Here is a 25,722-nt window from a genome sequence, read left to right on the forward strand (position 1 = left end):
AGTAATGTTCATTCACCGAGATACCATTACACATAAAATCCACACAACAGGTTGAAAGTCTTAGTGTTGCACATTTTCAAGCAGATCTTGTTGCTTGAATTTTTTTATTTATAATAATAAGCAGCCATAAGTTGTTTACTGTTGTTTTTCAGTCAGATAGATATCACATAAGGACACCACTTTTTCATTTTTCATTTCCATTCTCCCAGTGTTCCTGTTTTTTTTTAAATGTTATCAAAATGCCACATTAATATCTTATGTTAACTTGAATAGCAGAGGAGCCTAAAAAAAAAATCAATTTCGTGCTTGTGATGATGATGACACGGAGCCTTGAGGCAATATTTCACAATAAAGAGCAAACTTTGTGTTATTTTTATGTATTGAGCGTGGAGGCACCTCAGAGGGTGTTGAGGTAACCCAAAAATGTTCAAGATCAGATACAATTAACAAACGGATTCTCATGTGTTGATAGAAACCAGCTAGTGATGGGACTTTTGTATGTGATTATCTTTCTACATGTTTGTCTGCACTATTTTTATTAATCATGCCAACAAGGCAACGCTCACTGCATCATTAATTGTTAAAATGTATACATTTGAACTTATTCAGTAGTTTGTTGGTAATAAACTAAGGTAAGTCGGTCAATCAGACTCCGCATCTTGGTTTCTACTCATTATCTGCATGAAGGACTCTGGTTGATATTTCTTTATATGAAAATGAGAGAGAAACTTAACGTCTGTGTACTTCGATTTATCTCTACATACAAATAAACTCTTATCTGTGTGTCTGTAAAGCTCCAATAAGCCAATAAGCCACTTGTAACTTGTTTGCTTGTAAGGGTCAGGCCGATGTAATGTAATGTAACATGGTCTATAAATACTCCGTTACTGGGCAACCCTCAGTTGAAAACCGACTTGTCTCCATCCTGGTACAGTCATGCTGTATCTCTGCCTCCTCTCAGCAGCTCTGGTGGTTGTAGAAAATGTCCTACCCTCTCATGGGCTCAGAGAGCTGAGCAAGTGATGGACCTCCCGGTCCAAAACGCTGTCTTGACTTTAGCAAATCTATGGCGTGGCTTGTAACCTGTTATTCTCTGCAGGACGTCTCATTGATCCAACTGGTGCTACAACTTGCGGCCTCCAAACAGGAGATGCTTCTTGTGTATCTACTCAGAGCTGGTGGGGCTGTGAGTATGGCGTGCACAGCCAGACAGAACCACGCGAACAATATCAAACACATATAAAACACCTCTTTGTCCACGAGCAGGTGTGAGCTACTATTCATCTGCTCTGCCCTTTCAGACGGCGGCGCAGCAGGGTTTTTTTGGAGTTCAGGTAAGTGATTGCAATCTGAAAGTGTGTCATTTTGAGCTCAGAAGGTTTCGTTGTCACCAACACAAATGTATTAATTACCGAAATTATTATTGTTCTAGAACCAGATGCAGGTTCCTACTGGCGTGGAGGAATACTGTACCACCTACTACGCCTGCTCAACTCAACATGTCGAGAATAAATAGGATGCTTTTTTTCAGGTACATGTGTATGGAACACCATTCCTCACAAACACACACACACACGCCAAGTTATCATCTATCTATCATTAGATAGATAGTTCTCTTAAATGTTTATTCATCCCCACCATGCTAATGATATTCAACTTTTAATGTCCATATTACTGTAGAGATTCTTCTAATACATTAAAGATCAATTGAAAGCAAATTCCCAAATATTATATGCACAAATAGTTTTATTGAAATTAGTCCTCAAACAATACGAAGCGACTGGACCTGACTACGTTTCACCCCTCATTCGAGAGGCCACTTTCATTTCGCTCTCGGTATTATTTAATCGAATGAAATGACACAGATCGTGACTTTAGATTTCCAGTTGGAGCACCAATGGAAAATGCTCTCCATCTTTCAAGTTAATGTATTTATTTCACAGTTCTTGGCGAAATTGCTGATAGTCAGTAAAGTACCGGTCGCAAAGTGAGGATTCAGCAGAAGCTGCTCCAGCATCTCTCTGCCTCTCTCTCTTGCATCTACAGAACACATGGCATTGGACCACAGACGCAACAACGCTCCTCCTGTTAGACGACAAGCTTGGTCAACATCGTCTCCTCTGAACAGAAAAACTTATATGTGCTTAGTTTGTAACACACCTAATATTGTGTTTGCGGTTTTTATCCAGGACAAGATGAACACAGCGTGGTTCTCCTCCCCACTCAGGCCAGCGATGCTACCTGGAAGATCACCCTCCTTAGGCAAAGATACAGAACAATGAGTTTAATACTCATGAAATATACAAACAAGCATGGCTCAATTCACTTGTAGGTCCTGTTGCATTTACTCTCAGGAGTCGGCTTGGCATCGGGGAAAGGAATAACACTGATATCTGCAAATTTGTGTGTAACTTAGCCGGTAATGCAAACTCAGCAGGAGTCAACCAGTTGGAAGCGAAGGACACCTCAGGAGAGGAGTAGTGACTCTTCCTGGGAGAGAGAAAGAAAGGAGATATCTAATTTACACTTGAAATTTTAAAATATTTCCTGGGATGTGTGATCGCAACAAACAACACTGCAATCCTTTCATCAAGGCTGCACTCAGAGATGAGATCTTTTTGAGAGATTAAATGCAATACATCTTTGGTCAGATGGAAGATGCATTTAATCCCCCGCATATATTTGTCTAATCTGAAATATTAGCCTATGCAATGAAAAGCAACAGTGGCATTATCTTTTAAAACAGGGAAAAGTTGAAGGTATATTTCAATATCCATGACTAAAATAAGTACAAATTTATCCTTTTCTTTGTGTTTATGTAGTATGTACTTTGTTTAATGACTTAATTACAAGTTACTTAAAAACAGAGGGTTAGCGCTGGGTAAATAAACACATTGATGAGGGGTTGATAACCAAAAGGTAAATAACATTTAACTGTATTTAAAACCTTTGGTAGCTTTCAATTAGTTATGCATTGTGACCAGGGAAGAAAAAAAAGACTGTTTCTCATTTAACTGGCATGAGGATATCCATAGACACCGCCAACCTTGAATGATAAAATCATTTATCCTCATTACAATAGGGTAATTTTTTTCAAAGTGCCTGTACATACACAGGAATGAACTGTTGCCTATAAAAAAAAAATCTATTCCACCCCTAAACAGTAAAGAAAATGAAACATAGTTGAGGGAGGCCGTTAGATTACTTGGGGTTGCATTGTGCAGAGGCAGAAAGTGAAGCCAGATGGCCTTTCCAGTAGAGATCAAGGATCGAATCTTTCTTCTCATTGTCAGATATGACAGAGCCAGTTAAAGTCTTCAGACCCTTTAAACACAGATGGCCAGAATTCAGATGTAGAACTATGATGAATACAAGTCAGAGGTGACCATATCCTGCTGAAAGTGTCCAAGAGTGCATTTCATTGACTAAAAAAAAAATTTAATGCTGCATTTGTGGCTACATGCCACTTTATGTGTACATTTCAGATACCTGGAAAAAAGCATCCCATTTGGCCATAAGGTCAGCATGCTTAGTTGTACATGCAGCATGGGTGGTGCAATATTCTTCCACACCAGCAGGCACTTGCATTTCAACCTAACATAATCAGAATAACTAAAAGCATTCTTTCATGACTGAACAAGGACAATAATTCACAAATGTAACTCTAACAAGAGACATACCCGGACTCCTTCCCCCAAAAGGCCCCGATGTGCCGCAGACAGGAAGGGAATCGCAGAGAGAAAGTAGTTCACGCCTAGATCATACAGCGACGGCTGGTTTAATGTGTGTTTCAGGTTCTCTGTGCCTGAGTGTGCCATTTCTGTCATACTCACAAGCCCACCAGCTCTGAGGAGAAATGCACAAAGGGTTTCCCATTTGCTGACCACAGGTTGTTTCATGAGTTGGATCAGCAAGTCGTCCTCCAAAAAAAAAAAAAACAGGCAACAGAAGGTAAGATCATCCCTCTGTTAATCAAACCATCATAACGAATAATTTTCCTCTTACCTGAGGTTTTCATCCATCCAAGCAGTACTGGTAAACCCCAGAGGGGACTCTCTGTGGGACCTGCTCCCATGGGGCTCATATATTGGTCGGTGGCAGCGATCATCAGACGATATAGACCCATGCGGTGTATGAAATTCCAGGGATCGGGAGTCACAAGGCCGTCTTGAGCTGGAAGGTCTGTGAGTTGTTCGGCTGCCTCATTCCATTTGATGGGCATTCCATTTTCTAGAAACACTGCAGAGCTGCTAAGAGACAGCGCACAAGTCAAGAGGAGGCAGACGGCCGTTAGACGCAGCATGGTCGAGGAGCTGAGGTTCTGCAGAGGCGGATGGAGAGGCGACCCTGGACGCCACATAGGAACGGGGTTTATATAATCTCGAATCAAATTAAATTTGTGTCCCCACATAAGCAAACACACTGATGTTAGCCACGTGGTTTTAGCTCCAGCGGTCAATGTCCAAATTAGGAAATGCGTGTGCAGAGAGATTCAAATATATGAAATACTGAAAAATTCAACTTTTTCTCATCCACACAAAGGCGGAGTCAGACAGCTTTCAATCCATTGAATGTAAAGAGTATATCCAGGAGAGTAACTATAAATGTTAGCAGAGACTTATTTTTTTACCCCAGACTTTCTCTCTGCACATCATAAAATCAATTGATGTCAAAACTCGAGCAAAACTCGTGGCCGCAGTGTCTGCCCAAAACACTGAGGTCAGAGAGGACTGTCTGCAAAGGGGCAATGCAAACTTTAGCCATTCAAGCAGACGAGGTGACCAATGTTTTTGTCAGGGCTCTGAAATTTGGACAAACATGTTGTGTTGTATGTGTCAGACATTTGTTTTCAAGAAATGTCAAACCTGAGAAAAGACGTACAATATTGTAGCCTTTTAGTCAGGGAAACATCTGTTTAAACATCTGTTTAATGAGCAATAGCTGTTGTTGGCCACGGCCGCGCCACACAGGCCTGCAATACAGCTCACTGTTCCTGCTCAACTCCAGGTAAAAGATAAAAACAGATTTCATTGCACCCCAAACCACATCCACCAAATTCCCAGCAACCCCAAAATCACTCAGAAAACAAGAATCAACAAAAAACCCAGACATTCGTGACTCTACAATATTACAAACACACCTTCTTGGAACAAAAAAGCAATTTACTTTCAAAATCAAATGCAAGGATGAATGATATGTTTCATGGTTACTGTTCTACTTCTGGGACAATATTGTCAAAAAAATGTCCGGATAAAGGAGCATCGTATAGCTATCACGACACAATCATATCCTCACCCTCGTAAAACAATCGCCTTTTTTTCAGGAAACACAAAAAACTGACTCATTTGACACACTCTTGACATAGGCATTTTCTTCTAAAGGGGTAGAATGGCACAATCTGTTTAACTGAGGATGTAAGCAATTTTGCCAGAGGCGGTCAGCATCATGAGGAGATGATTTAGCTAAAAAAAAAACATTTTTGTAAAAAATATGATATGATAGGCAATCTGATGCAGACCCAGTAAAGGACTCCTGCAACTCATCTCAGTTGAAGCGACATGTGTGACACATGTACTTTTGACAATGTTACATCTCCTCATTTTTCAGATGCAGATGCATTTTTAGATATATTTTAACCGAAGTCAGAAATGTAAAGCAGCGGGAATCATCCATCCATCTTCTGACACTTACCCTGCATGCAGGGTCGTGGGGTGATATGGGGTACACCCTGAACTGGGTCCCAGTCAATTGCAGGGCAACATATTCAGACAAAAATAAGGTAAAAAATAGAAGCACCTGACTTTCTTGTTTGTTTTTTTTTCGCTAGCATATTTCCCCCAATACTTTTTGTGTGTCATACACGAAGTGTAACGATAGCAGGACGAGCCCGTGTGCTTTCACACCCTCCCTTAAGTGAGGCAGAGGTACTGGCTGCCTCCCCTCCTGCTTTTTCACTGCGGCGTTCTGTCAGATGAGCAAAATCCATCCATCCATCTTCTACCGCTAATTCTGCACTCAGGGTCGCGGGGGATGCTGGAGCCTATCCCAGCTGTCATCGGGCGAGAGGCGGGGTACACGCTCATTCATTTGGGGCGATTTTTCCCATTTTTCTGCATGTTTTTGGACTGGGAGGAACCCAGGGAGAACATGCACAGAAAAAGGATTCTACAATAATTCTAATATAAGACTAATATAAGACTAATATAAGACTAAATTCTTAATTCCCATAGAGGTACATCCTTAATGTAATTTGTCAGTGAATGTTGTCAGCTTGATAAATTGTGGTTATCATGTGTTATTATGTGGACTGTGGTTTTGAGACGGTGTGTGTCCTTATGGTCGTATGATAAGTGCTCTCCAGTGGCCAGAGAAAATATAACCAGATTCAGGTGGCGTTTCAAGAGTCTGAGGTAAGTGGATGTGTCCAAAAACAACACTAGGCTCTGGCTCAGGTGAGTTTAGTTTGGTGACCTGGTAACCATGACTAAAATGAAGTTCAATAAACCTTTACCAGTTTCTAACAGCAAAACAACCTCCTGGACCTTCTTCAGTCAGGGTTCAAAGTAGGTCACTCCACAGAGACGGCGCTTTTTGCGGCGTCATAATCACTGCAGGAAGCGATTTTGAAAAATAAACTAAAAATGGTGAAGCTACATGGAAAATAACTTCATTTTCTCATTTTGCATTTTTTTTCTTTCTGTGCCTCTATTGATTACACGTCACTGGCAACTAACCACCTGAAGCTCAACCTAGAAAAGACTGAGCTGCTCTTTCTCCCGGGGAAAGGTGGTCCCGACAACCAACTGTCATTCTCAGCGAACGTCGCAGCAGTCGCACGTTCCTGCAGATTCCTCCTCTACAACATCAGGAAGATTCACGGTTTCCTCATCTAGGATACGGCGCAGATACTCATCCAGACTCCAGTAATCTCTTGTTTGGATTACTGTTACTCCTTGCTGGTGCCCCAATGGTGACCATCAGGCCTCTGGAGCTTATTCAGAAATATTCAACCGTCCCAAATTCTTCCACACAACTCCCCTTCTTATGTCCCTTCTGGCTCCCAGTAGCCGCCCGTATCAAGTTCAAGTCCCTGGTGCTCGCCTACCGGGTGGTGAACGGGACGGCCCCATCTTATCTCCAGGTTATGGTCAAGCCACATGTCCCTACCCGTCCCCTCCCATCTGCCACCTCCGGGTGACCGTCCGCCCCATCGCTCAGAGCCCCCGGCCGCCGATCAAACCGGTCTCGAACCGGTCTCGGCTCTTCTCGGTCTCGGCTCCTCAGCGGTGTAACTCCATTCAGCCGCCGGCAACCATAAAAACCTATATTTAACCTAAAAAAACAAAAACTGTGCAATATTTCATTTCACTGTGCAATATTCAGAACTGTGCAATATTTCATTTCATAATAGCTACACTACAATTTTTCCTTTCATCATACTATTGTGCACTCCTTACCTCACTTGTTACTGAGACACTTATAGTTTTATCACTTGTTTACCAAGACACTTTATAGTTTCACTGAGACACTTTATAGTTTATAGTTTATTTTTATTTCTAATTCTGCCTTTTTCTTTTTATTATTTATTACTGTTATATTTTCTGTAACTCTGGCACAACAATTTCCTTCGGGATTAATACATTTGTTCTTATCTTATCTTATCTTATCTTATCTTATCTTATCTTATCTTATCTTATCTTATCTTAACAAACTCCCGAAAAAGGTCAGAACAGCGGGGTCGCATACCTACTGAAAACATACCTACTAATCACACTTAGCCCCCAACCCCCCCAAAATAAGAAAAAGAATAAGAACAACTTTATTTATCCCGAAGGAAATTATTGTGCCAGAGTTTCGAGTAAAACTTAACAATAATAAATAATAGTAGGAAATTGTATAAACAGTAAAAGAAAAGAAAAGGGGGGGGGGGTTAAGAAATACAAATAAAACTATAAAGTGTCAAAGTCAAGACTATAAAGTGTTTTAAGGTCTTAAGTACAAAGATTTTGAGATTCCCTGCGGCTGAAGGAAGAGGAATTAAAATGTATATGGTTGTGAGATGGCTGTTTGGTTGAGTTGGCACTTCTGACTTCTGACTTCTGGTACTTTGGATCTTCAGTGACTGAATTGCACTTCTTGTAAGTCGCTTTGGTTAAAAGCGTCTGCCAAATAACTGTAATGTAATAACAGTGACCATGAAAACAACTTTATTACAATGACCTTAACTGTTGCAGTGTCACATCCTGAATCAATGATTTGAAGTTTTTTCTCACTTTTTCCAACTTTTTTACATTCACTCTTATAGCCCGTGCATGCGTGCGTGCGCACACTTCCTGCAGAGAGTTCTGGAGGCAGAAGAAAACTAAGACAGTTTTCATGATGATGAAGACTTTGAAATGGACATAGTAAAGAAAGAACCGGAACAGATTCAAGGTGAGTGGGAAGGAGATTTGAAATAGAAGACGTGTTCTTTGTAGTTCATATTTATTTATTTATAAGTTTTATAATTGGAGTTTGGGGGATTAAATATCAAAGCTGTGTGGCGTTTCCTTTTAGAACAGTGGATCTAATTGCAGAAGAGCAGAACCTGTTAACGTGGAGGACCAGGACAAACCTTATGTTTGTGACAGTAAGAAGCCGAAATCCTTCATTTAACATCTGCCGTCATACAACATGCTCCATTTGTTGTGACGTTAATTTGTGCTTCATATGTTTGTGCGCCCTAATTCAGTATCTCGAAAAAACACACACTGACGTTTTGGGTTTACCAAATCATCTGAGGCTATAAATAACTCACAATGTATTATCTTGAGAACATCTTATTAATGTAGGTTTAAGGTCATATCGGCAATATTCCCTGCGACCCCAAGTTCAGGAAAGTGGTAGATTATGGATGAATTAATATATTCTTTAATATTTTCGTTCAAGAGGCTTGTACTCCAGCACCTGAAAGACCGGCTCTCTGCTTCCCTCTGCAGTTTGCTTACAGGCGGCACAAGGGTGCGGAGGATGCAGTCGACTTCCTCGCTCATCGGGCCCGATCCCACTTTGAGGGTGCAGGAAGCGCTGTGAGAGTCACCTACTTTGGCTTCTCCAGCTCCCTCAACAGCGTCCAACCCACCCTCCTCAAGGACAAGCTGCTGAGTATACAACTTCACCCTGACATCACTGCCTGGATCTGGATCTGTCCTGGGAGTGGAGCTGGAGTCTGTTGTGCAGGTGTCAGAGAGGAGGATAACAGGATGCTGAGGAGCTTCCTCAGCATCCTGGACAACATTCATCACCCCCTGCATGCCATACTGACGTCCTGTCAGAGCTCTTTCAGCCGTAGACTGATCCCGCCGAGGAGCTCCACTGAACGCCGCAGGAGGTCTTTCCCATCTGAGGCTATCAGACTTTTTAAATCCTCTCCCTTCAGCCGCTGGGATTCTTAAAATCATAAAACCTTTAAAAAAAAAAAGAACTTACACACTTACTGTAAATTGTAATAATTTAAACTGTAATATTCTATCTGTATATATGTTCATAACTGTGGAATATTTCATAACAGCTACATGTACAATATTTTTTCATTCTCTTGTGCACTCCTTATCTTTCACTTGTTACTTAAGACACTTTAGAGTTTATTTGTATTTATTATTCTCCCTTTTTCTTTTTTTTTTTCTGTTTATACAATTTTTCTACTATTATTTATCATTGTTATATTTTTCTTGTAACTCTGGCGCAACAATTTCCTTCGGGCTAAATAAAGTTGCTCTTATTCTTATTCTTATTCTTACCTTGGGATCCACATCGACAACAAACGGGACTGGTTGCACAGAACTGCTGCACTCTACTGGAAGGGTCAGAGCAGGATGTTCTTCCTGTGGAGACCGAGGTGGTTTGGCGTCTGTAGCGAGTTCTTCAAGACCTTCTACCAGTCTATGGTAGCCAGCGTATTCTTCTTCGGTATAGTGCGTTGGGGGTGTTGGTGGGCCGGGACCGGTGCAGAACCGAACGCTTCAGACGCTTCTTTGAGTCCACAATCTCAATTCCTCACCCCATTCACGACCTCACCCATCCACATGTCATGCCTTCACTGTCCTTTATGTCAGGGGTGGCCAAACTATTGGCTCAGGGGCCGCATTGACTTTTAAAATTTGACAGACGGGCCGGGTCAGCACAAGATATGACACATATTAAAAAAAAAAGAATGCATTCGTTAACACTGCATATCAGACTCGTCCTACATTTGCTTGGAGAATTAAAACCAGCTCAGTTTTGAAGGCTCTTTGCCTGCATTTCATGCACAAACCAGTTTTTCCCTCGTAGTTTCACGTGCAGCTCATCCATCTGTGACAGTATGTTCATGGTAAAAACTAAATCTCAAAGCCGATCTGTGTCATTCAGCTCAGGAAAATTGTTCTCAAGTCGCTCCAAAAATGAAATGAGCCCCTGTTTGAGCTCCTACATTCACTGATCCAATCATTCAATCATTCACATCAAGTATGAATTCTGTTTCAATCTTTGGTGGGCCGGATTAAAAAGACCAACGGGCCGGATTTGGCCCGCGGGCCGTAGTTTGCCCACCTGTGCTTTATGTTGTCCATTACGATCCCTGATGCGGTTGCTGCTGTCTATTTATTCTTGGATGTCTTGCTATCTTCTGTCTTCTGTTTCTATATTTTATATTCATATTTTACTTTTTTTATTTTATTTCATTTTTTGACATAGCTGTCACATGCTGTGACAAAGGAATTTCCCCTATGGGGATCAATAAAGTGAGTATATCTTATCTTATCCGTGGTCCCCGGACCGGTACCAGTCCATGGATCATATGGCACCGGTCCGGAAAGACAATCTTTCTTGGTACAAATTATAGTTTTTTCATTAGATCTTCCGGATCTTATTTTGAAAAACGACTGTTTCTGCTTTCCCCTTACAGCTGCACTTGATATTGTAATTACCTAATATTAAGTGCAATCATTGGATCCAGATTAAATACTGTTAGCTGACATTTTTTTTTTTATTATTTGAACCCCCTCTAACCAGCCAGAAACAATTTCATGCATAAAACCAGTCCCTGGTACAAAAAAAGGTTGGGGACCACTGTTCTAGATTCTATACCATAATGTAAATCTACTTTATGTTGCTTCTCCACAACTGTAATTTTTTTCTGTTACAGGTGTATGAACATTTTTTGTTTTCATTTACACTATATATCATATATCCATAATATTCACTTATAAGAAGTTGATGAACTTACAATAGATTGCATATTGTGAGAACAAAATGCTACTGGACTGCAGGAGAGTTTAAATAACACCTGGTGTTTTCATGTTATTCTTGGTAAAGTGAAGCACATTCACTGTGATATTTCATTGGATGTTTTTTGCATCACAAGAAAGAAAACTCCGTGATGCTATCTATAAAATTTAGTGAAGTACACCTCTTTCTAAGTAATATCCAGTCTTGGTGCAAGGGGAAAACCTGTAAAAGACATCCCCTTGTATATTGGACATATTCTGAGACTTTTCAATTTTTTTGTGCTAGTGTTCCTTTTTACCATTCTTTTTTTTTTCTCCATATAGTGCACTAACATCTGCTGCCTCCTGCTGGCTTTGTGAAATGATATATTTTCAGGTACAGTATACCCTTGTTTTTCGCAGGGGTTATTTTCCAAAAAGAACCCGTGATAGGCAAAATCCGTGAAGTAGAAACCTTTTTTTTTTTTAACAATTATTATACAATTAAATACTCTATTATGCATTGCTGCTGTCATCCTTATGTTTTTTTCTTCCCTCTTTATGGAACGAACGGAAGATTAATTAATTCCGTAATGCCGACCTACAGCCGCATAGCTTTGACCTTCCCTTAGGTCCAGAAGTTTAACTTTATCTGCAATAGATAGCATCTTCCGCTGCCTTTTGGGCAGAGCGTTTTGTCAACATTATGGGTTTTAGAGAAACTCGAAATTGCAAAAGAATTTGCACGTACGTAATGTGAAGTTTGCAAGCTGTTTTACGTACGTGTACATATTAAACTGCAACGTTATTGACGCACAGGTAGAGAAGAAGCAGAGTGACTTTTTAGCCAATCAGAATGCAGAACCGTGAATCCGTGAGGTAGCGAAACCGTGAAAAGTAAACCGCGTTACAGCGAGGGATCACTGTACTGCATATCCTCGACCAATCAGACAGGATTGCTCAGTCCAATCAATATGCATTGATTGCTTCCCAAAACGCAAGGTCAAGAAACTGGACTTTCCCCGTCTTGTCTGTCAGACAGACATGATATAGTGTCCCGAATGAAGGGACTTCTTCTTATTCTTCTAGCCTAAGAGGGTTATCTCCTCAGCGCATGCAAGCATACATGTCCCCTTGAGTGCAACGATCTGCTTGCTGATCTCCCGCCATGTTCTTCCCTTACTCATGAACAAAAACTTAAACTTGAGCCAGGCTTTAACTCCTCCACTTGAGGCACATGCTTCCGGTCTCCCTTCTTAAAAAGCACCGCTCCGATCCGCCAATCCAGAGGCAATTTGTGTAAAATCCAAGATGGGATCTCATCCAGGGACCCCCTGCCACTGAATAGCTTTTAAACAACCTCTGTGACTTCAGCCCCGTATACTTGTCACTTGCTCGAGAGGGGGCCCCAAGTGACCTGAGTCTTAGGGCGGAAAAACAACGAACATTTCTGTTTTTGTCCCTCGCCTTGGATCTGTTTAACCTGAGTGACCCTGCTGGGCGCATAAAGCCCGTGAAAACTGAGTTCCCAGGGAAGCACTGACCCCCACGCAAGACCGCAAGATGGTGGTGGCTCAGGCAGGGACAATATTGTCATGCTACCTCTTATTTTAGTGACGATGCATTGCATCTCCCACTGTGCTTGACCATTTGCAGTTTGCATCAGTGATCCAACTGAAAATCCCAAGGAATGGATGAACTATAATGTAAAATTACACATAAAATCCACAGAACAGGTTGAAAGTCTTGGTGTTAGAGAGTTGCACATTTTCAAAAGAGATCCTGTTCTTTAGAATTTTTTATTTATAATAATAAGCAGCCATAGGTTGTTTGCTGTTAAATTTTTACACATTTTTATTTTTCATTCCTATGTTTTTTCAAATGTTATCAAAATATATTATTGATGTCCAATATGCCTTAAATATCAGAGGAGCCTCAAGAATCAAAGTTCATCCGGTGCTTGTGATGATGATGGTCACATGGAGCCTTGAGCCAATATTTCACAATAAAGGGCAAACTTTCTGTCTTTATGTATTGAGCGTGGAGGCACCTCAGAGGGTGTTTAGGTAACCTTAAAATGTTCAAGATCAGATACAATTAACAAACGGATTCTCATATGTTGATAGAAACCTGCCAGTGATGGGAGTTTGTATGTGATTATCTTTCTGCATGTTTGTCTGCACTATTTTTATTGATCATGCCGACAAGACAACACATGTGTATTTCGATTTATCCCTACGTGCAAATAAACTCTTATCTGTGTGTCTGTAAAGGTCCAATAAGCCACATGTCACATGTAACTTGTTTACTCGTAAGGGTCAGGGCGATGTAGTGTAATGTAACATGGTCCATAAATACTCCGTTACTGAGCAACCCTCAGTCGAAAACCGACTTTTCTCCATCCTGGTTCAGTCATGCTGTATCTCTGCCTCCTCTTGACTTGTGCAGTGTCTCTCAGCAGCTCTGCGGTGGTTGTAGAAAACGGCCTCCCCATCCTATGGGCTCAGACAGCTGAACAAGTCACGGACCTCCCGGTCCAAAACGGCGTCTTGACTCCTGATCCCTGGAACTTCATCCATCGCATGAGTTTGTACCGTCTGATGATCGCTGCCACCGACCCGTACATGGGCACCATGGGGCCGGGTCCCGCCGACAGCCCGGTGTGGGGTCTGCCAGTGCAGCTTGGATGGATGCTAACTTCAGGTAACGTTTCTTTTGTTGCTAATTTACATAAAAGATAAAAAATAATCTTGAATCTTTTCTCCCAAATTATTCTTTGGTTCGTGGTCTACAATTCCAAAAATAAAATCTTCATCTGCTTAAAATAAAACAATTCCTCCTTAAAGCACATGGAAAAAAATAACCTTGATATATTGAAATATTCCCACTGAAATCCATTGGCAAATTCATGGCGTGGCTTGTTACCTGTTATTCTCTGCAGGACGTCTTATTGATCCAACTGGTGCTACAACTTGCGGCCTCCAAACAGGAGATGCTTCTTGTGTATCTACTCAGAGCTGGTGGGGCTGTGAGTATGACGTGCACAGCCAGACAGAACCACGTGAACAATATTAAACACACATAAAATACCTCTTTGTCCACGAGCAGGTGTGAACTACTTTTCATCTGCTCTGCCCTTCCTGTCGGCGGCGCAGCAGGGTTTTTTTGGAGAAGGAGTTCAAGTAAGTGATTGCAATCTGAAAGTGTGTCATTTTGAGCTCAGTAGGTTTCGTTGTCACCAACAAAAATATATTAATGACCGAAATTATTATTGTTATAGGTCCAGATGCAGGTTCCTACAGGCGTGGAGGAATACTGTACTACCTACTACGCCTGCGCAACTCAACATACTGATGTCATGACTAAATGGGACGCTTTTTTTCAGGTACATGTGTATGGAACACCATTCCTCACAAACACACACACACACACACACACACACACACACACACACAAATATGAAATGGAATGTGTCAGTAATAGCCCATATATCTGTATTAAGGGTCTCAGGGCTTCAGTTGACTCTCCTCTGCCTGACAATGAGAAGAAAGATGCTATCCTTGGTCTCTACTGGGATGCGCATATGGCCTCACTCTATGCTTCATCACAATGCAGCACCAAGTAATCATCTATCTATCTATCTATCTATCTATCTATCTATCTATCTATCTATCTATCTATCTATCTATCTATCTATCTATCTATCTATCTATCTATCTATCTATCTATCTATCTATCTATCTATCTATCTATCTATCTATCTATCTATATCTTTTGAGTCATAGTCCTGTCCCCTCCCTCAGGCAGAGCAGCTATTCCTCTCCAGAGGTGGCCTTTGCTTCAAGCTGGTTGAACTCGGCTGAGTATGTATCAGGGGCACGTTTCCAGACCAATTTTGACAAATCAGTTATGTTTCTCACTCCTCTGCCAGGACGAGTTCTGCAGGTGGGGAACGTATCTATTGATTCATTGAGAGAGAAATAACCACAACAACAATAATCCACAACCAGCGCATCTATTAATATTGCTGTGTGTCTTCTAAGGAGGGTGACAGTGCTCCTAATATTGCTGATTTGAGTCAGGAGGAAAACCACACTCTTTCTACCTTCTCTTGGATGAAAAGTATGAACAGCATCCTGGGTGAGGAAACACACACACACACACACACACACACACACACACACACACACACACACACACACACACACACACACACATAATCATGTACATAAACACAAATTTTTAAATGGAGTTCCTCTGGGACATAACAATCCCAATGGTTGCAATCCCACAGGTGGATAATTACACACGTAAACCAAAGCACATACACTGCTCAAAAAAATAAAGGGAACACTTAAAAAACACATCCTAGATCTAAATGAATGAAATATTCTTATGAAATACTTTGCTCTTTACACAGTTGAATGTGCTGACAACAAAATCACACAAAAATGATCAATGGAAATCAATTGTATCAACCCATGGAGGTCTGGATTAGGAATCACACTCAAAATTAAAGTGTGAAAACAAACTCCAGGCTGATCCAACTTTGATGTAATGTCCTTAAAACAAGTCAAAATGAATCTGTGTTGCTTCCTGAGTGGACACTATGATTTCACAGAAGTGTGATTGACTTGGAGTTACATTGTGTTGTTCAAGTGTTCCCTTTATTTTTTTGAGCAGTATATTATCATTATTTATCATACGAGTCAGAAGATTTCAAAATAGGATCTTGACCCCGTGTGTCGTCTGGCAGGAGGATCGTTGGTGCGCATGTGGCGCAGCGCCATGTGTTCTGTGGCCACCAGAGAGAAAGGCAGAGAGATGCTGGAACAGCTTCTGCTGAATCCCAGCTTTGCTACCAGCACGTTCATGTCGATCCTCAGCGGAGCCACCAGCTGCTGAGACGGATGCTTACACCTTAAAAGCAAAAACCACTCCACTTCTTCATGCCATTAAAATAAAAGATATGTGATAGGATTACCTTTGCGGTATTCGTAGTGAGGTTTTATCAGAGGAGGTGATTCCAAGTTCTTTAAATCATTTTTGTCACTGTTTTTGAACTTATGTGTACCAATACGATTCTAAATAAACTCTTGTTCCTATTTCTTTCAATTGACCTTTTTATTTTGTTTAGGTATAGTTTTGTTTTTTTCCCGTATGTTCGTCTTTCAATCGTCTGAAATGATTTGTGTGAATCGATACAATAATGAATCCATTGAGTACATATTTACGTGTCAGATCCTACATGTGAACAGTCGCAATATTACTTGTTAAGAGAAATAAATCAACACTCACCTACACAATTTGTTCAAATGACCAGCCGGTGAATCAGAATTTAAAATCACTGTCTCTTTATTGGTACTTTGGCCTGTTGTTTTACCTGACTTACACCTCGTATCGAGCGGGTTCAAGGTTTGATTGTGACTCTATCTTTCTTGTGTGGTGTTTCTGTCTCTGGGCCTGAACGGGTCTTTTTTGAACGCTAAATATACGCAGTAAGTGTGACTGAGAGTGTGATTGTCTATCTGTTTTCTATGCGATCAATAGGTGTATCTTACATCAACCGGATTTAATTTGAGCTTACAGAGGACCCTCTTGGTTAATATGCGGTGCAAAAAATCAATTCTGTGATGCATTTTTAGAGAAATTTAAGTATATTTTATGACATCCCCACCCCTAACCCAAAAAAGATGACATTTTATTACACCTATTTTCATATCCAGGGGAAACTTCCAGCATTTACTGAGCTTGTTTAGCCTTACACTGTATACATCACTCTGGACACTCGCTTTATGTGAGTCTTCTTTTCCTCTCTGGACCCCTGAGCAGGCTTGTGACGGGGCTGAGCACGCCTGGCTAACGCGGCCCTTCTTGCCGATCTCGCACCCACGGCGCCCGTTGCGTCAACGACCTGCATCTGACATTGCTGTTTGGGCCGTGGTCAAATAACGTGTGGCGAATGTGTGGCAGGCTAATGCGTTTTTTAGCCGCAAACTGAGAAATAGCGAATGGAAAGACAGTAATTTTGACAGGGAGTTGTTGTCTCTGCACCGAGCGACGGGTCATTTCCTGTTCCTGCCGGAAGGCCGCTTCTTCACGGCTTGTGTGAATCACACGCCACTGACTTTCGCCACGTCCAAAGCGGCCGAGATGTGGTCCGCTTGCCAGTGGTGCCGTTTGGGAGTTCACAATGGACATTCAGCATGTGGCCTGTCGCGTGTGCTCGCGTGCCCTGTGCACATCGGAGTGGATTTCTCAGCTATGGCTGCCAATCAGCCCCAGATGTCCTCACCCTGAAATTGATGGAGTTGGAGTGGATGGGGCGCACCCGGGAGTTCGGGCATTCTCAGGTTGTGACAGGAGTGGATCTTTCTTGCCCTGCAGCTCTAAGGTTCCAGCCTCCATTCACCGCTGTTTTCACGGTCTTTTGCGCTTGCAGAGCTCATGTCGGCTCAGTTTGTGTTTGTGCAACACGATGCTCACCCCTCTTGCTGGACATGGGCGGCCTTCGGGTGCCGGTCACGCTGGATCGGCTGAAGCCAGCACACGGGGTGGCTGAAGGTGGTTTACGTCGGGGGCTTTATGGCCCACGGAAGTACAGTTAGTTTTGTGTTGGTTTTAGAGGAATAAAGTTGGAATTTGCCTTGCTTTCCGCGATCCTTCCTTCCCACACCACAAACCCACATAAGCAAACACACTGATGTTAGCCACGTGATATAAGGTTCAGCGGTCAATGTCCAAATCAGGAAATGTGTGTACAAAGAGATTCATATAAATGAAATACTGAGAAAAATTCAACCTTTTTTCATTCATACACAAAGACAGAGTCAGGCAGCTTTCAATGCATTGAATGAGAAGAATATATCCAACAAAAAAAACTATAAATGTCAGCAGTTATTCTTTACCCCATACTTTCTCTCTTCTTCTTCTTCTTCTTCTTCTTCTTCTTCTTTCGGCTTTTCCCGTCAGGGGTCGCCACAGCGAGCCAACTTTCTCCATCTAACCCAGACTTTCTCTCTGTACATCATAAAATCAACTGATGTCCAAGATCAACCCAACTCATGGCCACGATGTCTGCCCAAAAAAACAATATGTACATTTGTACAGTTTACATTCATGAAAAGGGGCTTGCATTGCATGTTTCATCCATTCAAGCAGAAAAAGGTGACCAATGTCATTTGTCAGGACTATAAATGATGACAAAACACACATTCATTACTTAAATTTTTGAATTTTCTTTCATGGAAATGGCAGTTTAATTATTCATCAGGTAATCCATTGTGGGAAACTCCTCTCGGTAAACAAATATTTTATATGAATTTTTACCGTAAAAAATATGAAATCGGCTAGGAGGCATCTTGGTGTGTGTCTCAGCAGCTGGTGGCTCCACGGAGGATAGACATGAACGTACTGGTAGCAAAGCCGGGATTCAGCAGAAGCTGTTCCAGCATCTGCCTGCCTTTCTCTCTGGTGGCTACAGAACACATGGCGTTGCGCCACATGCGCACCAACGATCCTCCTGTCAGACAACAAGCACTGTCAACATCCTGCCGAGAAAAACCTCAATATGTGCCATGTTTGTGATTCACCTAAAAATGCGTTCATGGATTTCATCCAGGAGAAGATGGACAGAGTGTGATTCTCCTCCGCACTCAGGTCAGCGATCTTACCCGGACGATCACCCTCCTTAGGCAAACATACAGCGCAATGAGATTAATGCTCACGTAAAATATAAAAACAAGCCTGGATCGGTTAAGTTGTAGGTCCTGTGGGATTTTTACCTTCAGAAGTCGGCTTGGAAGCGGGGTAAGGAATAACACCGATTTTTCCAAATTTGAGTGGAAACGAGCTGCTGATACATAGTCAGCCGAAGCCAACCAGCTGGAAGCGAAGGCCATCTCGGGAGAGGAGTAGTGGCTCTTCCTGTGGGAGAGGACAGGTGACGGTATTAGATACCCAATTTACACTTGACATTACAAAAACTCTTTCCGGGGACGTGTGATCACAACAAACAACAATGCAATCCTTTCATAGAGGTTGTATTCAGAGATGAGCTCTTTTTGGGAGATTAAATGCAATACATTTTTGGCCAGATGGAAAGTGCATTTCCTTCCCCCGCATATTTCTGTCTGTATCTATATTAGCCTTTACAATGAAAAGCAAACGTAGCATTTTATCTTTTAAAACAGCAAAAAAATGGAAAAGTTGAATGGATATGTTTTAATATCTATGAAAAGAAAAAGAACAATTTTATCCCTCTCTTTCTGTTTATATACAGAATGTGCATTGAATTTTGTCAATGACTTAATAGCACAAGTTATTTCATTTAAAAATAGATGGTTACAAGTAAAAAATAACTTTCATATTGACGTTGCTGAGGGATAGATGAGTAAAGGTAAATAACTCTTAACTGTGAATTTAATTTAAAACTTTGGTATCTTTTAAGTAGCTGCACATTGTGCTAGAGGAAGAAAAATCAGACTATGATATCTACAGACACGGCAAATACAAACATGTTGCACCTCCAATCTTGAATGAAAAAAATACTTATAATCTTGTTACGATGGGGTCATTCTCTTGCGAGTAAAGTACATGTACATACACAGGAATGCACTGTCGGCTGAACAAAAATAATTCTGTCTCTAAACAGTTAAAATAAAACAACTAAACATGCTTGAGTGAGATCATTAGATTACTTGGCGTTGCATTGTGCAGAGGCAGAAAGTGAAGCCATTTGGCCTTTCCAGTAGAGACCAAGGATCGAATCTTTCTTCTCATTGTCAGGTATAGCAGAATCATTCAAAGCCTTCAGACCCTTTAAATACAGATGGACAGAATTCATAATCATTATCATAGATGTGGTGAAAATACAAGTCAGAGGTGAACATATCTTATTTATCACTGAATGTGTGAGGATTAAGTGTGTGTCCAAGAGTGCATTTCAATGACTAAAAAAAACTGTCACGCTTGCATGTGTGGATACATGTGTACACTTTAGATACCTGGAAAAAAGCATCCCATTCAGCCATAAGGTCAGCGTGCTTAGTTGTACAGGCAGCATGGGTGGTGCAATATTCTTCCACACCAGCAGGCACTTGCATTTCAACCTAATATTGTAACCAGAATAATAATTCAATGCATGTTTGGACGATAAATATCCGGTAATGTATCTCAACAAAAGACATACCCGGACTCCTTCCCCCAAAAGGCCCTGATGCGCCGCAGACAGGAAAGGAATCGCAGAGAGAAAGTAGTTCACGCCTAGATCATACAGCGACAGCTGCTAAATGTGTGTTTCAGGTTCTTTGTGCCTGAGTGTGCCATTTCTGTCATACTCACAGGCCCACCAGCTCTCAGGTGAAATGCAGGATGTGTTTCCTGTTTGCAGACCACAGGTTGTTGCAGGAGTTGGATCAGCAAGTCGTCCTCCAAAAAAAAAAAAAAACAGGCAACAGAAGGTAAGATCATCCCTCTGTTAATCAAGCCATCATAATGAATAATTTTCCTCTTACCTGAGGTTTTCATCCATCCAAGCTGTACTGGTAAACCCCAGAGGGGACTCTCTGTGGGACCTGCTCCCATGGGGCTCATATATGGGTCGGTGGCAGCGATCATCAGACGATATAGACCCATGCGGTGTATGAAATTCCAGGAATCGGGAGTCACAAGGCCGTCCTGAGCTGGGAGGTCTGTGAGTTGTTCGGCTGCCTCATTCCATTTGATGGGCATTCCATTTTCTAGAAACACTGCAGAGCTGCTAAGAGACAGCGCACAAGTCAAGAGGAGGCAGACGGCCGTCAGACGCAGCATGGTCGAGGAGCTGAGGTTCTGCAGAGGCGGATGGAGAGGCGACCCTGGACGCCACATAGGAACGGGACTTATATAATCTCGAATCAAATTAAATTTGTGTCCCCACATAAGCAAACACACTGATGTTAGCCACGTGGTTTTAGGTCCAGCGGTCAATTTCCAAATTAGGAAATCCGTGCACAGAGATTTATATAAATGAAATACTGAGGAAAAATTCAGCCTTTTCTCATCCACACGCAAAAACAGCTTTCAATGCATTGAATGTGAAGAGTATATAAACTATAAATATCAGCAGACTTATTTTTTTACCCCAGACTTTCTCTCTGTACGTCATAAAATCAATTGACGTCCGAGATCAACCCAACTCGTGACCACAGTGTCTGCCCAAAAAACAATATGTACATTTTTATCTACTAGCCTGAGGTCAGAGAGGACTTTCTGCAAAGGGACTCTCTCTCCAGCATTTGTCTGAAGCTCTGTCAGCAATTTTAAGCAGACGGAATCAATCATAAAAAAACGACATTAGAAAAAGACGGATTGACGCAGTTTTGAACTCAGAGCATAGATTAACACCAGCAATGTCAAACCATGCAGTATATACAGGACTGATTCAGAAAATTAGAATATTGTGATAAAGTTCTTTATCTTCTGTAATGCAATTACAAAAACAAAAATGTCATACACTCTGGATTCATTACAAATCATCTGAAATATTGCAAGCCTTTTATTATTTTAATATTGCTGATTATGGCTTACATCTTAAGAAAACTCAAAAATCCGATTTCAAAATTTTAGAATATCATGAAAAAGTAATTTTTGTTTTTATAATTGCATTATAGAAGATAAAGAACCTTATCACAATATTCTAATTTTCTGAGACAATCCAGTATATGTCTTTTACAGGCCCTTTCACTTGTTTCGAAAGCTTGGAATTATTTTAATTTTTGATCTATCTATCTATCTATCTATCTATCTATCTATCTATCTATCTATCTATCTATCTATCTATCTATCTATCTATCTATCTATCTATCTATCTATCTATCTATCTATCTATCTATCTATCTATCTATCTATCTATCTATCTATCTATCTATCTATCTATCCATCTATCCATCTATCTATCTATCAACCACATGCTCTTCGTAATGCCGATGGGAGGAGATGGGAATTGAACTTTCTAAGGAAATTTCAATTTCAAATATGACAAAACACACATCCATTAATTTAATTTTTTTAATTTTCTGTTTTGAAAATAGCAGTGATGTTTAATTATTCATCAGGTAATCCATTGTAAGAAACTCCTCTTGGTAAACAAATATTTTATACGAAAGAATTAGATGAAATCAGCCGGTATGCATCTTGGCATGTGTCTCAGCAGCTGGTGGCTCCACTGAGGATAGACATAAACGTGCTGGTTGCAAAGCCGGGATTCAGCATAAGCTGCTCCAGCATCTCTCTGCCTTTCTCTCTGGTGGTCACAGAACACATGGCGCTGCGCCACATGCGCACCAACGATCCTCCTGTCAGACAACACACATAGAAACGATCACGCTCAAATTCTCACCAACTAAATCCATTAAAACCAACCTTTAGAATATTAGACGGTGTGTATCCTACCTAATACACTGTTCATACTTTTCATCCAGCCAAAGATGGACAGCGTATGATTTTCCTCCTGACTCAGATCAGCTATATTAGGTGCACTGTCACCCTCCTTAAAAGAGATACAAACTCATATAAAGTCACAGATTACAGCTGTAGCAGAATTATCGCAAGCGAATAGATTGAAGTAAACGATACCTGCAAAACTCGGCTTGGCAGAGGGGTAATGAATATCACCGACTTCTCCAGACTTGTCTGGAAATGAGCAGCTGAGACGTACTCGGCCGAGTTCAACCAGCTTTCAGCAAAGGACACCTCAGGAGCAGAGTAGTAGCTCTTCCTGCGGGAGAGGACGGGAGCGGAACGGAGAAATGAGCGAGCAAAAACAAGGTGGCGTCGCTTATGTGAGATTTCTTCTGACTCAGAACTCATGTGAAACACAGATCCTTAAATTTGACTTACTAAATGTGCTGGAAACTTTTTTTAAATATCTCATTGAAGTGTGTATTATATTACAAATCATAAACCTAATTAGATAGTATCTCCCTGAAAAGTATTCTTCTCTTCCTTTAGGTGTTGCGGTAAATATATAGATTTCTTTTTAGAAAAACAATGGCACAAATGCTATGCAAGGCAATTAAAAGTGACCGGCCATTTTAAATGTATTTAAGTGAGTGTGAGGAACTGATAAGTAGGGAGATGGATTACTTGGCATCGCAATGAGGAGATGCATATAAGGAAGCCATGTAAGCCTCCCAGTAGAGACCGAGGAGTGCATCTTTCTTTTCGTTGTCAGGTAGCGGGGATGCGGTTGAAGCCTTCAGACCCTTCAAATACAAACAGAGATTATTGATTATACACTAACATCCTAAATATAAGAGTACCATTTAGAAATATGAAGCATGTGAGGAGAAATCATGATATTTCTCTTTGAATAACACATTTTTTAATCCAAATATTTGTCGAGTTTGAAGAGGCCTCGAGGATCCATGAGTGAGTTTCTCGGAAAAGGCAACATACATTTGCACGTGAGCATATGTTGCAATCCACATACCTGGAAAAAGGCATCCCACTTTGTCATGACATCGGTGTGGCGAGTTGCACAGTCAGCATAAGTGGTACAGTATTCTTCTACACCGACGGGCACCTGCATCTGGACCTGCAGAGATGTCACTTGTTGTGACATTCTTGTATCACATCGCGGCTATTGTTGCATTTTTCATGGTGTTGAGTCAACACTTTGACTGCATCATCAGCATCGAACATACTTGAACTCCTTCTCCTAGCAACCCCTGCTGTGCAGCTGACAGGAACGGCAGCGCAGAGAGAAAGTAGTTCACACCTGCATTGTGAAGAAAACAACAACAATGCTTTTGTGAGTGTTCAGTGTTTTGTATGTGTCCTAGTGTGTGTTTGTATGTTTGTTTCCTCCATACTTACAGCTCCACCAGCTCTGAGTAGAAATACACGAAGTATCTCCTGTTTGCAGGCCGCAGGTTGTTGCACCAGTGGGATCAGCGAAACGTCCTGAACAAACAAGGTTCAATTCAACAGCTCAGGAACAGGATCCCAAATGTTAAGAGACATTATGAATTGGCCTATCATATCTTTCTCTGTCCATCAGAGAATTCCATCACTGTTTCAATATTTCACAGAGATAAACATTCATCTTATAGAATTAGTGATTGTCTGTATTGCTTCATTTTAACTGCATATCATGAATTCAGTAAAAAGCGGTTTATTGTTCATGACCCAATTCAACTTTGTACATCTGCACAAAAAGGGTAAATTGATTCTCCATTTTGCTGCATAAATATTCTCATGTCATTCAGTATATAGAAAATTTTTTGTGCAATTTTTTTCCTGGAAATTCAATCTTCTCATTTAGATGACTTTAGTATTAATTTATTTTGCCATTCACATAAATATAAATATTTCAATTATATACTTGTTGCTATCGATGTTATTTGCAAATTAAAAACTGTATATTGGAATTGGGTTGTACAATATTTGTAGTTTTAAAACTAACTATATTTTCTCTAACAAATGACTTTTATTATCATGATTATTATGATTGCAAACCAACTGTTAAAATTATACCTTCTTAAACTTGATCTTGTATCAGCAATTGGCTTATTTTTATATTTAATAAAAAAAAAGTTTGTGTTAGTGATGATATGATGATAATAATATTATTTTTTTCTTCATGTATCATTAGTAGCTCAAGTCTCTTAATCCATTGAAATTGATTTTTCGATGATGTATTCACCACTAAGATTGGAATCTTGTTCATGTAGCCATATATAATTTCTAAAAAGTTTATTTACCACATGAATACAGAGGACCACAGGTGGTTAGAACTGCAAGGAGTTTTGTTTTGCCAAAAAAATGTTACAAAGTGTACAAAAAAAATGAAACACACACACACACACACACACACACACACACACACACACACATACAAAGAGCAATTCACAAAACATTAAAGAAACATGGTTGATGAATTATTTTGATTGTACCTGAATTTAGCAGCCACCCAAGCTGTAGTGGCGCCCCCCAAAGCGGACTGTCAGTGGGACTGGTCCCCATGGATCCCATAAAGGGGTCTGTAGCAGCTATTATCAGACGGAAAAAACTCATACGATGCAGGAAGTTCCATGGGTCAGGGGTCAGGATGCCATTCTGAATCGGCAGGTCAGTCACTTGTTGAGCTGTCTGAGCCCACAGGATGGGAACGCCATTTTCTGTGATTACAGAAGAGGTGCTAAGAGACACAGCAGCAGCCAGGAGGAGGCAGAGGGCCGTCGGACGCATCATGACCGAGGAGCTGGTTCTGCAGAGGAGGCGGAAGTCAAAAGATTCTTTCAGCCTGGAGATTATCACCCACATCTCGAGCTTTATATACTCTTAGACAAACACAACCTGACCCTCAGAAGCAAACAATTATGCCAGTGTTTGTCAGTGGCAAACATCTCAGTACCCTATTGGTGACCTGTCACGCTGATGTGACTGCATACATGGACCCTACACAGAAAGAGGCCGGATCTTTAAATGCTCATCTTGAGAAAGATCTATAGAC

At 41.0% G+C, this 25,722-nt stretch overlaps 4 protein-coding genes across 5 annotated transcripts; 1 reads left to right on the top strand and 3 right to left on the bottom strand.

Moving 5' to 3' along the window:
- Nucleotides 1–1,918: 1,918 nt before the first annotated feature.
- LOC147222623 (protein LEG1 homolog) lies at nt 1,919–4,370 on the bottom strand. The gene is made up of 8 exons (XM_086167582.1): nt 4,006–4,370; nt 3,834–3,920; nt 3,681–3,754; nt 3,490–3,594; nt 3,206–3,324; nt 2,349–2,490; nt 2,161–2,257; nt 1,919–2,085 (listed from the first exon to the last, which is right to left on the bottom strand). Exons 1-8 carry the CDS (start codon nt 4,358–4,360, stop codon nt 1,919–1,921), a joined length of 1,146 nt encoding a protein of 381 aa, XP_086023708.1. The 5' UTR covers nt 4,361–4,370.
- Nucleotides 4,371–13,639: 9,269 nt separating this feature from the next.
- On the top strand, nt 13,640–16,457 carry LOC147222624 (protein LEG1 homolog). Its single transcript, XM_086167267.1, has 8 exons — nt 13,640–13,928; nt 14,167–14,253; nt 14,334–14,407; nt 14,506–14,610; nt 14,728–14,846; nt 15,029–15,170; nt 15,269–15,365; nt 15,982–16,457. The coding sequence occupies exons 1-8, from the start codon at nt 13,640–13,642 to the stop codon at nt 16,128–16,130; spliced, it is 1,062 nt and encodes a 353-aa protein (XP_086023393.1). The 3' UTR covers nt 16,131–16,457.
- Nucleotides 16,458–17,193: 736 nt separating this feature from the next.
- On the bottom strand, nt 17,194–21,126 carry LOC147222625 (protein LEG1 homolog). 2 transcript variants are annotated; one of them, XM_086166956.1, is made up of 9 exons: nt 20,741–21,126; nt 20,568–20,654; nt 20,416–20,489; nt 20,231–20,335; nt 19,925–20,043; nt 19,010–19,151; nt 18,818–18,914; nt 18,555–18,747; nt 17,194–18,302 (listed from the first exon to the last, which is right to left on the bottom strand). In XM_086166956.1, exons 1-8 carry the CDS (start codon nt 21,093–21,095, stop codon nt 18,599–18,601), a joined length of 1,128 nt encoding a protein of 375 aa, XP_086023082.1. In that variant the 5' UTR covers nt 21,096–21,126; the 3' UTR covers nt 17,194–18,302; nt 18,555–18,598. The 2 variants fall into 2 exon arrangements, with proteins under 2 accessions (XP_086023082.1, XP_086023081.1); XM_086166955.1 differs by lacking the exon at nt 17,194–18,302 and having other exon boundaries at nt 18,453–18,747.
- Nucleotides 21,127–22,393: 1,267 nt separating this feature from the next.
- Nucleotides 22,394–25,460, bottom strand: LOC147222626 (protein LEG1 homolog). Its single transcript, XM_086167298.1, has 8 exons — nt 25,163–25,460; nt 24,084–24,170; nt 23,912–23,985; nt 23,698–23,802; nt 23,352–23,470; nt 22,842–22,983; nt 22,659–22,755; nt 22,394–22,561 (listed from the first exon to the last, which is right to left on the bottom strand). The coding sequence occupies exons 1-8, from the start codon at nt 25,458–25,460 to the stop codon at nt 22,413–22,415; spliced, it is 1,071 nt and encodes a 356-aa protein (XP_086023424.1). The 3' UTR covers nt 22,394–22,412.
- Between the last annotated feature and the right edge of the window lie 262 nt (nt 25,461–25,722).

This window comes from Fistularia commersonii, chromosome 20 (assembly GCF_037954325.1).
Source record: "Fistularia commersonii isolate RoL2024-O1a breed Wild chromosome 20, RoL_Fcom_v1.0, whole genome shotgun sequence".
Classification (NCBI taxonomy): domain Eukaryota; kingdom Metazoa; phylum Chordata; class Actinopteri; order Syngnathiformes; family Fistulariidae; genus Fistularia; species Fistularia commersonii.